Source organism: Neopelma chrysocephalum, unplaced genomic scaffold (genome assembly GCF_003984885.1).
Source record: "Neopelma chrysocephalum unplaced genomic scaffold, ASM398488v2 Primary Assembly neopelma1_139, whole genome shotgun sequence".
In the NCBI taxonomy this organism is placed as follows: domain Eukaryota; kingdom Metazoa; phylum Chordata; class Aves; order Passeriformes; family Pipridae; genus Neopelma; species Neopelma chrysocephalum.
Genome location: NW_020897801.1, coordinates 60,104 through 75,347, shown reverse-complemented (window position 1 = coordinate 75,347; position 15,244 = coordinate 60,104). Strand labels below are relative to the sequence as shown.

General features: G+C 45.0%; 1 protein-coding gene across 2 annotated transcripts; it reads left to right on the top strand.

The window, feature by feature from the left end:
- Positions 1-5,389: 5,389 nt before the first annotated feature.
- On the top strand, positions 5,390-14,945 carry LOC113975575 (aldo-keto reductase family 1 member B10-like). Of its 2 annotated transcripts, XM_027699744.1 has the most exons (10): positions 5,390-5,525; positions 5,806-5,973; positions 6,493-6,609; positions 7,936-8,013; positions 8,411-8,533; positions 11,738-11,844; positions 11,993-12,074; positions 12,606-12,689; positions 13,487-13,569; positions 14,310-14,945. In XM_027699744.1, the coding sequence occupies exons 1-10, from the start codon at positions 5,460-5,462 to the stop codon at positions 14,350-14,352; spliced, it is 951 nt and encodes a 316-aa protein (XP_027555545.1). In that variant the 5' UTR covers positions 5,390-5,459; the 3' UTR covers positions 14,353-14,945. The 2 variants fall into 2 exon arrangements, with proteins under 2 accessions (XP_027555545.1, XP_027555546.1); XM_027699745.1 differs by lacking the exons at positions 5,390-5,525; positions 5,806-5,973; positions 6,493-6,609; positions 7,936-8,013 and adding an exon at positions 8,257-8,268 and having other exon boundaries at positions 8,389-8,533.
- The last annotated feature ends 299 nt before the right edge of the window (positions 14,946-15,244 follow it).

Sequence of the window (15,244 nt, the reverse complement as noted above, 5' to 3'; positions counted from 1 at the left end):
AATAAAATGTGGGCTGTAATAATTTTCATTCAAAATGGGGAATTATTAAGGAGAAAACAGGGAGAGACTTTGAACTACACCTTCACATTTATATTTTATCTTGTTTTATCTGGCTAAGGAGAATAATCAGCAGTTGTGAGCATTAGAATAAAATCTGAGAAATGTGAACTAAAGATTCACTTCCTCAGGATGAGTGAGATAACCAGCAGTTTCATCACTCCAGAACTAACTGAGAAAAGGGTTTTTAATACTTTAAAAAAAAAAATCCATAAGCAGAAAACACACAGGTGCGCAGTGGGCAGTATTTTTCCACAGGTTTTCTCCCGAATGTATGGATTTTCCCTGGGACAGCACAGCCCCTCAGCACATTCTCCAGCGGGCACCAGAGGGCAGCCAGCCCTCAGCGACCCGCCTTGTCCCCTCCCTGCCGGCCACAGCCCCGGCGGTGCTGGAGACATTTCAGCTGTCACACACAACCCCGGGGTCTCCTGGCAAGGGAGGCTCAGCCCCTCGGTGCAGAGCCCAAATTGTTGACCTCCCCACTGGCCCTGCCTCAGGGGCCAATTTCCCTGGCAGCATCTACTGCTGTGAGCCCAGGGATGATGGCCCATCTAGCTCCATCCATCTCCTCTGGCAACTCCCTTTCAGCCCAGTCACCCCATCCCACTGCTGCCCTGGCCCCACAGCCCCAGGGCTGCAGCTGGGGGCCCCAAGCCCTCTCACAGTGCTGCAGCATCGTGGGTTTGCTCATCCCTATAGTCCTATGCCCACCAACCCCTTCTGCCTCTCTCGCCCTGGCAGATCCCAGCCTGGTGCAGGGACACGCGTCCCAGCAACCCAGTGATAGCAGAGCCGAGCACCTGAGCTGCCCACACACCTCTACATGCATGGATACCCACTGTGGAGCCTGTCTGGCACAGGGGACACATGGAGAGTAGGTCTCAAGGAATTGATCCCCAAATCTCCTTTCTACCTGACACTCAAATTCAAGACATTAAAACAATCAAGGGTCCTTTAACAACACCAGGTGAGATGAGAAGGTATTTGATTTTGTGGCTGTGTCACCTTTCTGTTTCCTACTACTGGGCAGGTAAACAAATGCATAATCTTAGACGTTGCACTTGGGTTTCAAGAGAAAACAAGCACCTTAGGACCTTCTTTCCAAAAGTTCCACTTTCAATTCCTGAAAATGCAATCCAAAAACATTTGTTTGCAGCTTCCTAAATGAAGCAACCCCTAAACCCCTCAGCAATCCCCAAGCTGAGGTGAGAGAGCTCTACTGAGATCAAATACACATTTTTATTGAACAATAAAGGTACAATGCTTACTATGATGCAGGGAGAGACATGGGTTTAGACCACCATCTTTTCAGTGCATTACTTCTCCCACATGAGTTACCCAGTGGCCATAGTGACTTCAGGGGTTTCCTTGTTCAAGCATGAATCATCCACCAGCTGCCATCCTCTCAGAAGTAAGCCCTTTCAGCATGGACCTCCTTCAAAGAGTGCACCCATGTCTCCAGCAGTGTTCCTGAGTCACAGCACTGTGGGCTTAAATTCTGGCGTGAGACAGGGTGTTTATATCAGTTTCAGTGGTAGCTGGAATTGCTTCTGGCTGGCACTGAGTAGTTCATGGTCTGCACTCAGGTCGCCAATGCCATTCCCTGATACCCTCTGCAATTTATGTTCTTTACATTCTACCCTTCACTTTAATTGAAAGAAATATTAAGAATTGCTTTCACCCTTATACAAACTCCACCTTTAACATCATCACAATCTTAACGTGTATTCATTATAAACTCCATCCCTTGTCCCTGCAGACCAGTAGTTAACACCTCACCCATGTGAATGTAATATACATCACAAAGCCACCCCTTCCCCAGCAGTCCTTGTCTCTCTGAAGCCTCATTTGCAGCACATGGCAAGCCCCAGTGCACAGTCCCAACACAGCAGGACATTTCTCTATCCCATGTTTCATAGCCAAACCCTCTGCAGATCCTCAGCTAGTGCTTCTGGATCCTACGTGTGGAGACAGCGCTACACCAGGCCACTGGGGCCCAGGTGTGGAGGAAGCATCTGTCTATCTCTTCCCAGTCACCTTCCCACTCAGCAATGGTCGCCCCAAGGTCCCTCCTTTCTTCAGGTATTTGCATACTGTCTGCACTCACTCCTGGACATGTGCTGGCTGTGCCACTTCCCCCAGTGTGTATTGCCAGGATCAGGATCATGGCTCCTTCCACAGTCCTCATTACTCCAGTTTTGGGCCATGTCAGGGTATCACACACAATCTCCAACAGCTACTGTCCCAGGCAAAACAGCCTCATCTCAGGGCAATCTAAGATAATTTATTGCCAATTAACAAAAACTTTATTTCACCGATTCAGGTACTGGGGCGGGGAGGGAAGAACACAGAAGAACAAATCAGTAAATGCCTTTCTCCCCCTTCTCCAGCCTCTATTTAAGCCAAACACCAAACCCTGTCCTCCTCTCTGCTTCCCTTGTTTTCACCATAGATTACATCCAGGCCATCCCAATCCCTCCCTGAAAGCAAGGGTGGCTCGGAGGGTGATGCCGGGTGCTTGATGCTTCCCTTCATCACTCAGTCCTGCATCCTGCGTCCTAGAGCTCCTGAGTGAGCGGGCTGCTGGCCCCAGGGCTGCTGCTGCCCTGCCTGGCAGGAGTGGCCCAGCCTGCAGGCCCCTCAGCAACTCAGCCCCTTTGGGGTGAGGTGCTGCCCTCCTTCTCACCTGCCAGAGGGACTGGGGAAACACACACACAGGTGCTTCCCATCTGCTGGAGCTCAGTCACACCAGATGGCAGCACTGGCTTCATAGCCATCCAGAACTGGTTCTGGCCACCCCGGGGCAGTTCATGGTTTCCTCCTGTCCAGGTTTCCCCTGACAGAATAAACCCACCCTTCCCACACAGTAACCACCACAGGTGGATGGTAGGAGCACTTGCTCGTCCTTGCCTATGGTCGGGGCTTATTATTTAAGCAGGTGGGATTAAAGAACAAATACTAGTGTGAAGACAAAAAGCCTTATCAGCTCTGAGAAGATGGGAGATCCACCAAGACATGCTCCTAGACTGATTTGAGTTCAGAGTAAAAAATAGGCTGAGGTCTTCTATGGTCAGGGCCGGCCAAGCCCCTCAGATCTGCCTCCTGGCACCCAGAGATTGAACTGGAGCCCCCCATAGAGCAAGATAAATCTCCCATTTAAAGATTCCACTTCATTTCCCAGGGATTCAAGCTTGAAACCCACATGCTCTCACCTCCAAACCCTGGTTTAAGCTAAGCCTGTATATGTTGGTACCTCTGAAGCTGCAGACCCTCACAGCTCTCTTTCTCCCTCAGGAGTAGAGATTGATTGCACCTTGCAACTCTGTCACCTCTCTACTTTGTGCTTTTTCTGCAGGCCACTGAGTCTCTGGTAAAAACTACCCCCACAAGGACATACCCACTTCCATTATTTCGGGTCCTGTTCTCAGGTTCCAAATACTGCTGTGTCTCCAGTCACAAATTGTGGTGAAATTACAGTAACTAAATGCAAAGTCAGAAAAACAAACTGAAAACTCGTGATACCACACATCCTGTTTCAGTGCAACATCTCACACATGCATAAACAAAAAAAACCCAACAAAACAAAACAAACAAAAAAAAACCTGGAAAGGCAACAAAATCCCTCCTCCCCTGCACAGTTCCTCCTTGCCAGCTCAGTGTAAAGAAACAGTTGGCCATGTTATCAAGGACACAGTACATAAGATTTAGCAGGCTGGCTGTCACACAGTGACGCGTGCAGTACTTCTTCCTCCCTCAAGGCCCTGCCACCATGTGATGGCCCCGGCCAGACCCTTGGGAGAAGTAAACAGTAGAAAGCTGATTTCTTACAGCTGTGAGGGGGAAGGCTCCCACTCACAAGAGTGAACAGCAAAAACAAAATACAGAACTTCTACCTGAAGCATCCTGTGACAAGATGGAAGCATCTCCCTGAAGAGAAACCATCAGGGAAAAACAAACCTAAATAGTAAGAGATAAGCACCAAGTTGTGTACCAGGTAAAAACACATCCCATTCTGCCAGGGATGGCTGATGTGCTGACACTAAACAGGAAGAACATTAAAGAGGAAAAGCAATTACCTTGCTCATTCTTAGTTAAATGGAGCAAAAAATATGAAGCTGCAGAGAGCAGGGAGAGGCACCCAGAGCAAACACTCGCATCTGAAGAAACTCTCTACACGTGAATAAGCAGCAAAGCCTTCCAGGCAAGTCTGGTTTTTTCCACTGTGCTGTGACCTCTTCAGCAGAACAGCATCTGCTTGTCTGAAAAAAAGTCAAAGCCAGTTTCTGATGTGAGATCGCTGGACACTACCATGTATGATTACAATCATGCATTTTATTCTGAAATGTCCTCAGCACGTCCCTAAGGACAGAGGGACAATATGATCATTATGCCACTCATGAAAAAGTCACTGCTCCTCGTCTGCAACTTTCAAAGCACTTTAAAAAAAGTCTTCCAAAATTAAAAATAAAGTTATTTTTTATTAAACTCACTATATCATAAACTACTGAAGACAGTAGCCTGGAGAAGAGGAGGCTCAGGGGAGACCTCATCACTCTCTACAACTCCCTGAAAGGAGGTTGTAGCCAGGTGGGGGTTGGTCTCTTCTCCGAGGCAACTATCAGCAAGACAAGAGGGCATGGTCTTAAACTGTGCCAGGGGAGGTTTAGGTTAGACATTAGAAAGAATTTCTTTACAGAGAGAGTAATCAGGCATTGGAATGGGCTGCCCAGGAAAGTGGTGGATTCTCTGTCCCTGGAGGTTTTTAAGATGAGACTGGATGTGGCACTTAGTCCCATGGTCTTGTAACCACAGCGGTGTTGGATCAAGGGTTGGACTTGATCTCAGAGGTCCCTTCCAACCCAGCTGATTCTATGATTCTATACTCCTAAGCCACAGTTCGCACTGGAAGCTGCATTTGTCCCACTTGGAGCAAAGAACAGGTTCTCCTGGCTCTCACAAGCCAGACACATCGGGTTTTCTCCTGTCATTTCGCTGCATCAGCACACAGGGCCATAAGACGTCGATAAGGGGGACCAGCCTAGGACACCATCCCTGCGGCAGCAAAGGGCTCAGCCCTTCCTTTTCCCGAGGCACACGACCCGCCAACAGCTCTTAGGGCGACAGGTCTATGTCGTGCCTCCTCTATCATCCCCATCCCGGGGATGTGACTCCAAAGGACCGAGGTAATGCGGTGCGGCGGCACGACCGCGGAACGCTCTCCCCAGAGCAGGTCCCGCAGCCGCAGCCCCTCACACCGCTCCTCCTCCACCGCCGCCACCGCCCCGGGTTCGGTTCCGGCCCCGCCCCGACAAGGCCGCGCCGGGGCGGGGCGGGCCGGGCCGGCCGATATTAATTGCGTTTGAACGCGCGGGGGCGGTGGTAGTGGTGTCGGCGCGGCAATGGCCACCTACGTGCAGCTCAATACCGGGGCCAAGATGCCCATTCTGGGGCTAGGCACATGGAAGGTACCGGGGCTCGCCTTCGCCGGCGGCGGGGAGGGGGGCGATGGAAGGGAAAGGAGCGCGACCGGAGCGCGGCCCGGACCTTGCGGGCGCTGTCGTGACCCCCCCGCTGACACCCCGGCCGGGCCGCCGCCAGGGCTCCCTGCTTTGCATTATTTTAGTTGGAGATTGCTTCGGATGGGGCATCTTTCTTAATTTTATCTTGCTGTGAGAAAGGCTTTCAGTAATACGTTGATTAGAATTTTGGTTTGTTTTTTTTTTTGCCGTCGCTTGTTTTTTTCAGTCCCAACCGGGGAAAGTAACAGCTGCGGTGATGGCTGCTATCGATGCTGGATACCGTCACTTGGACTGTGCCTATGTGTACCAAAATGAAAATGAAGTTGGGGAAGGGATCCAGCAAAAAATCAAAGAAGGTGTTGTGAAACGAGAGGACCTCTTTGTCGTCAGTAAGGTATGGATCTGGTGATATAGGATACCAGGAGACACCTTTTTTTCCCTAAGTAATCTCTGAGTTCTTTACTTTCCTGCTCTGGGATGCAGTATTCAGAACATCACTTAGACCGTTCCTGAGACAAGCTTCTTACTTTACCTCATCCTGTATGGAGAATTATCCAGAGTATGTGTCACAAATGTAGGTGATGCTTTCAACTTTTCCTGGCATGAAGTTATGCTGTCCTTTTTCATCCAGTATATGACCATATAGTAGGTGGTTTTTAATTAAAGTCCTAATGAACGAAACAAGACTACTTCTGCTGTATGCCAGGACATTGTGCAGTGTGCTGCCACAGCACATATTGTCCAGTATCATAGGCCAGTCCTGCTCACAGAGCAAACCCCATTTGAAGAGCTGTAGGATGACCTAGTTTCACATCACCTTCTGAATGGGACAGGCACTCTCCTGAACAGTACAGAAGGGTTCTGAGAGATTTAACCCAGGAGGTTATAGTGTGCCTTGGCGTTTTGTTTCTAGCTGTGGTGCACGTTTCATGAGAAGCCTCTGGTGAAGGGAGCCTGCCAGAAGACTCTCGCTGCTCTAAAACTGGATTACCTGGATCTCTACCTCATCCACTGGCCTCTTGGTTTTAAGGTACGGTAACAGCAATGCCCTTTGCTTTATCTGTTGTGATTGGCAGTTTAGAAGAGCTGTATGGCTTTATAGCCTAGTGATTGCTCCAGCTATTACAGATCATCACGTGTCTGCTGCGTGCCAGCACTGCTCTGCTGCTCAGCTTTACTGTGGCCACGTGAAGCCAGGCTGTTGATCCTTACCTTACCAAGGTTTATGCTTACCTGGCACCTGCTGCCCTTTTGTTCATGGAAGAGGTAGACCTTGAACTAGGGGTGGGTTTCCCTGCTGCAAGCAGAAGTTCTCTCTCCTTTTGATTATTGCCTGTGTTGCCTTCTGTGCATCCAAAGTACGCTCAACTGACAGTGGTGTGGTTCCTTCTTTGTGCTATACTTTGCTATCTGACAGAAGTTCTTTCCTCTGTGTGTTACACAGTCGCATAATAGGAGATTGTGTCTGTCTTTAATCACTAAGTCTTTTAAGACATTACAGATTGAACTAACCTTTGCTATAGAAGCCTTAGTGTTTCATAGACCTTGGATTTCAAAAGTTTGAACTTTATAATTCCTAGCTCTTTTACTGACTGCATGCAAAGGAACTGGTGTTGCAGTTTGAATATGTCCAAGGTTAGTCTTTCAGTTAGAACTTGATCAAAATCTTCTTTATGCTTCTTGCTTCTGACATAACTGTTCTCCATGGCATCTGTGTTTTTAAAATGAGTTTCACATGGATAGAACTATCGCAGTGAAAATATGTTGTTGTGTAATAATGTATCAGTGGAAAATAACTGTTTTGAATGAAGTTGATACTTGGCATGTAGCCCTAACTGGGACACAGGCTGCTCCAGCATTCTCTGTGCCAGCAACTTAAACACTGAGTCTTCCCATGAAAGAGACCTGTCAGCAGGTCTGATCCAGTATAAGCTGAACATATTCCAGGTCTTAAGTGGGTCCTGTTTGTGCATTCCAATAAAACGCTTCAATGCACCCAGATACAAACTGTGTATTTTTGTAAACTGGCTATAGTCCTACTTTCTGTATTACAAGTGGAGACTTAAGTTTCATCATTTTGATTTTGATGAGCCATGGGACACAGTGTGCACCACAAGTACCTGTCCTTACTGGGTTGACTGCTAGCAAAAAAAAAAAAAAGCCATAATACCATGCAAAAACAAATGAAAAGACTGGAGACTGTAGATAGTGACTGTTAGTATCTAATAAATTAGTGTAATAATAAGTATTACTTGTCCTGCAGTACAAATTTGTAGTATGTTCTTCATATTACAGTTGGCCATGTTACCAACCTCCCCATAAAGAGTGTTTCAAGCATTTTCTCCCTCACTGACAGGCAGGAGAGGAGCTGTTCCCCACAGATGACAAAGGCATGGCTATCCCCAGCAACACAGATATTCTACAGACATGGGAGGTAAGTTTAGCTGCAGCATGAGCATAATGTGTTCTGGTCTTAGCAGTCTCTGCCATGTTTTCCTTACCTTCAGCAGCCTAAACTGTCTTGTATTTAGATCTGTTTGTAAGGGCTCACTGGCACAATAGTGGTTTGTTGAGTATAATTTCATTACTTGCAACTTCTAACTTGCTGTGAATATCCCCAGTCTCAAAGAATGAGGCTTTTGAGCATTGGTGACAGGGGAGACAAGGCACAAGTACAAGAGTTCTCCAGGTGATTTTTCCCTCAAACTTGAACTCTGAAAATCTGAACACTTATTTCAGGCTTCTCATGAAGGAAACAAAGCCATATCAGGAAGAATGTGTTCTTCAGGCCCTGCCTTGTGTGCTAGAGGCTGATTTTTTCTTTCTGTTAGGCAATGGAAGAGCTGGTGGATGCTGGTCTGGTAAAAGCCATTGGAATCTCCAACTTCAACCATGAGCAGATTGAAAGAATCTTGAACAAGCCAGGGCTGAAATACAAGCCTGCAAATAACCAGGTAAGCTGCAAAGTGACAGCAAGCAAATGTTTGGATGGTGGTGTTTTTTGTCGTATGGTGGTTTCCTGGTTTTTTTTAAGAATGACTAACATCTCGTTTTGAAATAAGGTTATAGTAAGAGATAATGGAGTATACACGGCATATTCTTTCTGACTGAGGGAATTAATCAAGAACATGCTTTATAGACCCCTCACAGACTTAATGAGGGTTAGGAGGAAGGAGGAAATCTAGTTGCAAGGTAGGCCACAGAGTAGAAGTGTCCAGGTACATAAGCAACACTTGAATAAAATCTTAGGAAAATTCAGACTGCAGGAGACCTTGGGAGATAATCTGCTCTAATTCACAGCTCAGAGGAGCATCAGCTGTGAGATCAGACCAGGTTGTCCAGAGCTTTATCCATCTTGAAAAACTACAGGGATGGAAACCGTGCAGCTTCCCTAGGAAGTGTGCTCTGCTGCCTGACCCCCTGCCTTGGTTGTATGGTGGAGGGAGGGAGTTTTCCTATATCCAGTGTCAACCTCGTTTCAGCTTGTGTCTCATGCCTTCCTCCATGTAGCACTGAAGAGCTTGGCTTGTCTTTGGATGACCTTCTTTTAGGTACTGAAAGCTGCTACTAGCAGGCCTGAAGCCTTCCCTTCTCCAGGCAGAATAAGCCTGGCTCACTCAGCCTTTCCCAGGACAGCAGGTTCTCCAGCCCTTAGCCATCCTGGTGTTCCTCTGCTCAATTCATGGCAGTCTGTCAGTCTTTCTTCTACTGAGGGGGGGGGCTGGGAATGGGGGGAAAGCTGGACACAGTATTATGGAGGTAGTCTGACAAGTGTGAGTAGAGACGGATGATCACTTCGCACAATTTACTGTCTGTGTTCCTACTGCCAGGGCTCCCTCCTGGCTCATGTCCAGCTCAGCCTAATATGGCCCCCAGGTTGTTTCTAGCATACTTGCTTTGCAGGCAGTCAGGCTCCAGCCTGTGTTCTTGCCAGGAGGGTTTTATTTCCCAGGTGCACGGCTTTGGGCTGTTCCTTCCCAGGTGCAGGTCTTCGTGTGCGGCCTTAATGAATTCCTTAAGGGTTTTTATTTGCGTATTCTTCCTGCCTGAATGGGTCCCTCTGAAATGGCATCCCTGCCCTTGTGTGTATTGACTGGTCATCCCCCAGTTTGGTGTTGCCATCAAGTTTGACACGATTGTAGCATGGCACAGGTTGTTAAAGAGGACAGGTCCCAGGATAGACTCCTGTGAGGTCTACCTAGTCTTGACCTTGGTTACTGTGGTGTTTGAAGGACTGCAGTCCCAGTTATTGATACCTCATTGCTAGAACTGGGTGATTTATTGTGGCAGCTTGAACATGTGTACTGAAAAGAGGGTTTAACACCTTTTTTTTCAGAAAGCTTAATAGAAGTGTTCTCTGGAAGTCTATTCAACATAAAACTGAAATGTTCTGATGAGCAAAAGGAATGATTCTCTAATGTGTCTTTTCATTATCAGTCCCAATGTACTTTTAGAAAACTTACTGTAAGTTTTATGATGCCTTTCAACCTCTGCCACACTTCATTGCCACTTTCACTGTATAATAATTACCCTTGTCTCTTGCACAGAAGTCACTGACCTTGGACCTCTCCTGCTGATTACTATTACGAAGTTTAGCCCAGAGCATGAGATCTTTGGTCCGTGTCCTTCATGATTTATTGCTTCTGGAAAAAAATTGCTTGCAAGCCTGAATGCTTATCTGTTATTAACACTTATCAGTTGGCCTAGTAGTGATAGTGCTTCCTTGAAAACACTTTCTCTGTGCAGATATTTCACATGTAATCTACTGTCTTCATGTCATTCCCATTCTTAATTTCAATGCAATCAGGATGTGTGTTGGTTTCATTTGTGTTGAGAAGTTAATTTGACAAGGTAGTAATTACATTACAATGATACTAGTACTTAATTCGTAAGGAAATCTGACTCTTAAGTACACACATGTACAGTGTGGGTTGCAGTATCTTAAGATGCTTGTTTAAATGGACATCATAGGCTTTTCATCCTGGTTCAAATGTAATATTAGGTCAGAAGTTTTTCAATGTGAGTGCCAGTAAGGGTGACTTTGCCTTACTTATGTCATATAAATTCTGCCTATTGAATGCTCTCGAGTAGCTGTCTTTCTGGAGCTGCTGAAGCTAAATAAACTTTTCCCAAAAACTGAGCTACATGTTCTGTTTAATATTCCAGCATGTCTCAGAAGGGAAACAAGCATGCAGGCTTCTGATAACAGCAAGCAGCTAGAACCACAAATAAAGTGCTTGAGGCTGTAAACTGATCCTATGTTTTGCTCTCTCTTGTTTCACCTGCCAGCAGCACAAGTTTCTAGGGACCTCCCTCAGAGTGCAGCTGCAGGAGTCTCGAATGGCAGCGTCATCAAAATGGTTCTTGATGTTGTCTGCTGAAAGAAAAGTAGTACTCCCTGGTGTGAAAACTATCCTGAAAGTCCCTCTGTGCAAAGTATCGAATATTCATGTTCATTCACTGCCTCCTGACACATGAGTAGCTTCTGTTCCATACTGCATATCTGTGCATTCGCTTGTCAGAATGCAGATCCACTGTTAAGGAGTCTGTATTCTGTCATGTAGTTATTCTTATGGAAATTCATGTGAAGTACCCATGCATTTTTAAGAAGTCTGTAATGGACAGTGGGTCGAAGGTCTAAAATCTGTAGCAGGTAGCCATTCTCACCATTTGCAGACTGGAGGTGTTCAGTGGTGAGTATTGACACAAAGCAAACAAAACCAAATTAAACAATACTAGTATTGAAGTTAATGTGGTAGCTATAAAAAAAAAATATTATGGCATGTTTAATTAAGGATGAAAAGAGAACTTTATACTTCCTGATCTGCAATCCTGTTGCTATGATTTTACGGTTCTCCTGTGTGTGCATTTTACTGAATTGTCTCATTGAAGCAATTATGTAGCTGGTCATTCCATGTGTTGGAGATGATCTGCATCAGCAAAGTTAAAAGGAGTTTTTCTACAGCCCTTGAACCCTTCATTGCAAGGAGAACTACAAATAGTAGAAAAGGGGTAGTGGCATACAGAAAACAAAGGCTGCATAATACTGTTTAGAGACTCCAAGGTAAAACAAAAATTAGCCTTTGATTAAAAACTAATCCCTGGAACGTGTTAAAGCAGTTAAGTCACTGTCAATCTCTATACTTCTATGTTGTCAGATTGAATGTCATCCGTACCTTACCCAGGAGAAGCTGATTAAGTACTGCCAATCCAAAGGGATTTCTGTGACAGCGTACAGTCCCCTTGGCTCTCCTGACAGACCATGGTAAGACTGCTTTGGAAGGAAGCTAGTGTGGATTATGCTTGAAGCACTGAGACTACATGTGCAGCATTAATGGTTCATTCAAATACAGATCTCTGCTAGGTTAGATCTATGTAGATTTCTTGCCATTCATCTTCTTTCCTTTGTGTAGGGCTAAGCCAGAGGATCCTTCCCTTCTGGATGACCCCAAGATCAAAGAGATTGCAGCCAAGCACAACAAAACCCCAGCACAGGTGGGTAGGTGCCAGAGTACTGCTTCCTGTAGCACAGCATGAAGGACAATTAATGACAATGTAAAGGACAGGGTGGTTTTTCCTTCCCTATCACCCGTGGTGTTAAGTAGCAATGCAGGTTTACTGTGAGGCCTTCAGTGCACGCTTGCAAAGGCACTCTAACCATCACAAGAAAGATATTGTTGACCCATCTTCAATTCTTGCTATGCTTCAGCCTTCCCGTCTCAAGTCCTGTTGCAGAGAAGTGAACACTTGAATAGCCTACTAAAAGTCTTGGTGCGAAGCAAAGGAACTGAGTATTGCTAAACTGCATGGCAGAGGAGAAAGGAGACCTATGTGGGGCTCCACTACTTCTCTATTTGCATTTCAGAAGGTGCTGCTTAGAATTCAGGTATGATTTGAAATGCAGCTCCAAGTAATGGGTTAATTCTGCTGAATTGTACTGTTTGCATCAAATGACTGCTGGAACAGGTTCTGCTGGCCTAGAACAAGAACCATCCTCTCTCTTACACAGTGATATGCCTCTTGCAGGTTCTCATTCGATTCCACATCCAGAGAAATGTGATTGTGATTCCCAAGTCTGTCACACCACAGCGCATTGTGGAGAACTTCAAGGTAAGGCATTAGGAGTGAGCTGGCTTCTCCCTGCAGAGCAAACACAGATCCTTTCTCACCCTTCCCAACTGATACTTTAACAAGAGGACTAGGCTTTTTCTCTCCATATGTTTGCCTACTGTCTAATGAGGACTGAATTTAAGATTACAGTTGGGGAGCAGGGGTGAACAAAGCTTTTGGATACACTGTCCTGGTGATCCGAGCAGTCACATTACATGATGCTTCCTGTTCTATGTCATGTGAATGAGTCATCTGACAGCTTGTTTGGGGACTGAATGCAGTAGCACACCACAAAAGACTTCTGTAGAGCAAGCATTATTAAGAAAAAGGTTTATGGATACCAGGACTATGTTGCTGCTTTTGATTCTGTGATCTTGGACTGAAACCAGTATTAGGATTTTGCTTCCGAACACTTAGTTGCATTCAGTGGAATATTGAAGTCTTGTAGCTGTTTCTTTGGAATAGGACAGAAGGATGCATCTTTCACAGATAGAGGATGGAGGCATTGTGCAATGCTTCAGTGCTCTCCAAACTTCTTAAAATAACCGATGCATGTGACTGCAGCTTGATTTTTTTTTTTTAATTCTTGCCTCTCCCTGCCCACCTCCCTCCAGAGGGGTATCAGAAATCCAGAGAGCTGTCTCTTTCCTTTCCAATCACTTTTTCTAACAAGCACTCTACACTGTGGACTTGTTCTTTAATATTGTGAATTTTTTGTTTGTTCTGTTTGTTTTGTTTTTTTTGCTTACAAGCACCGATTTGTCAAAGAGGTCATTTTCAGCTTTTTCTCTTATTAGGTGTTTGACTTTGAATTGACTAAAGAGGAGATGGCAACTATTCTCAGCTTTAATAGAAACTGGAGAGCCTGTGAAATGACCATGTAAGTAACAGCTTAAAGAAAAGAAACTGTCAAGTTATCACATAGTTCAGTATATGAAGTTATAGATAGTAGGCTTAATTGAAATTCACAATATGCAAACTCAGTTTCCAAAGGAGTCATGCTCAAAATAACTTTCCAGAGTAAGATTTTTCAATGTTCATTTTATGAACTAAAAAATGGTGAGCATAGACGAAACCTCTTTTTCAGTTCAGTTTCCAAGAAGCTTTTAGTAGCTGGAATTGCAACAGGAAGCTTCTTATTCATATTGGAGAAATGAGCATGATGCAGGCTTAAATTCTTGATTAACTTTGCTTGTGGTATTTTGTCTTTATGCCGTGACCCCTAAGCATATTACAAAACCTGTATGCTGTTCAGGAGTTGAGAAAGTGGACAAACACTCAGAAAGCAACAGGAGGATTTACAACTTGAAAGCCTAGAGCCAGATAGGAAATCTTTGTTGGAAGGCTGCAAAAAGAGGTCTTCTGTCAGTAAACAGCAAAATTTTGAGTTAGTTGTCTACAAAGTACCTAGGTCACATCGCCTGAGGTGCTTGGAGCCCAAACTACAGAAGGCACTCGAAATCTTTTTGTTTGCAAACACAGCGTCACCAAGGAAAACGGAGGAACTGGCTCTGCTTTTATAGGGTTCATCTCCCCCCCGTGGTGGTTCTTTGAAGTGGTTACAGCTGCATATAACGTCTTTCAGGCATGAGATAATCTTTGCTTTTTGATTTCCTCCAGGTGCAAAAATCACAAGGGCTACCCTTTCAATGCAGAATACTGAAGATGGTTTCCTGCATTTCTCCACGTTCTCAGATATGCTTCTACTGTTGCCTTTGAGTTGTCTATGTAGCTTTTTCACTGCATCAGACACCCTTCCACACCCCCAATGTTTTTCCTTTTTTTTTCCCTGCAAAGATGCAGTATATGTACTCAGTGACTTTGTGCTGTTTTCTTTTTTGGAAGAAGGAAATGCTAAAATGGTTTTGAAGAGCACACTGTGTGGACTAGTAGATTGTTTTTGCCAAACAGCATGTCTGGAATTGGTAAGCAGAGAATATTGAGCAAACTTGAAAAAGCAATCACTTTTATTTTGGAATTCCGTGAATTGGAGCTAGTGCCTATTGTTTTCTGGAAGGACCAGGATATTGGCAGATGCTACATAATGAGGTCTGCTTTTTTCTGATTATTTTTGTTGATTGGTTTTGTTTCTTTGTAACACTCCATACTTTTTTTCTCTAGTTGGAAGTACAAGTTGATTTCGAAGTACAGCAGTTTCTATGTGGGTAGCTCTTTGAAAAGTGTGTAGGTCGTGGTTTCTTGGTGATATAAATGCTGATTTTGCTTATAATAAAGTAGTTTCATTACTGCGTGTAATGAGATGGTTATTTCAGCAATGCTCAAATGATAGTAATGCTGGAGTAGCTGGATTATATCAGCTGTCTCTAGAGATTACATGAAAGCAAGGAAAATTATCCCTCACAAAGTCATCTGGTGTCAGTGTTAAGTTCCTGTGTATGGCAGCTGTCTGCTGCTACATGTAGAACACTTGAGTGTGATGAACTTGTGACCAATGAGTCTGAGCATCTCTTTAAACAGAGCTGGTTTGGTGTGTCTGACAACTAATACACTAATGTTTAATTCAGTTTATATTTTGCTGAAGTGATAGTATACTT

What these genes read in the sequence shown, in the direction of transcription:
- LOC113975575 (XM_027699744.1), top strand. Translation starts at nt 5,460, where the DNA reads ATGGCCACCTACGTGCAGCTCAATACCGGGGCCAAGATGCCCATTCTG. An exon ending in TGGGGCTAGGCACATGGAAG is followed by an intron (nt 5,526 to 5,805) that starts GTACCGGGGCTC and finishes TGTTTTTTTCAG; the next exon opens with TCCCAACCGGGGAAAGTAAC. An exon ending in AGAGCCTGTGAAATGACCAT is followed by an intron (nt 13,570 to 14,309) that starts GTAAGTAACAGC and finishes GATTTCCTCCAG; the next exon opens with GTGCAAAAATCACAAGGGCT.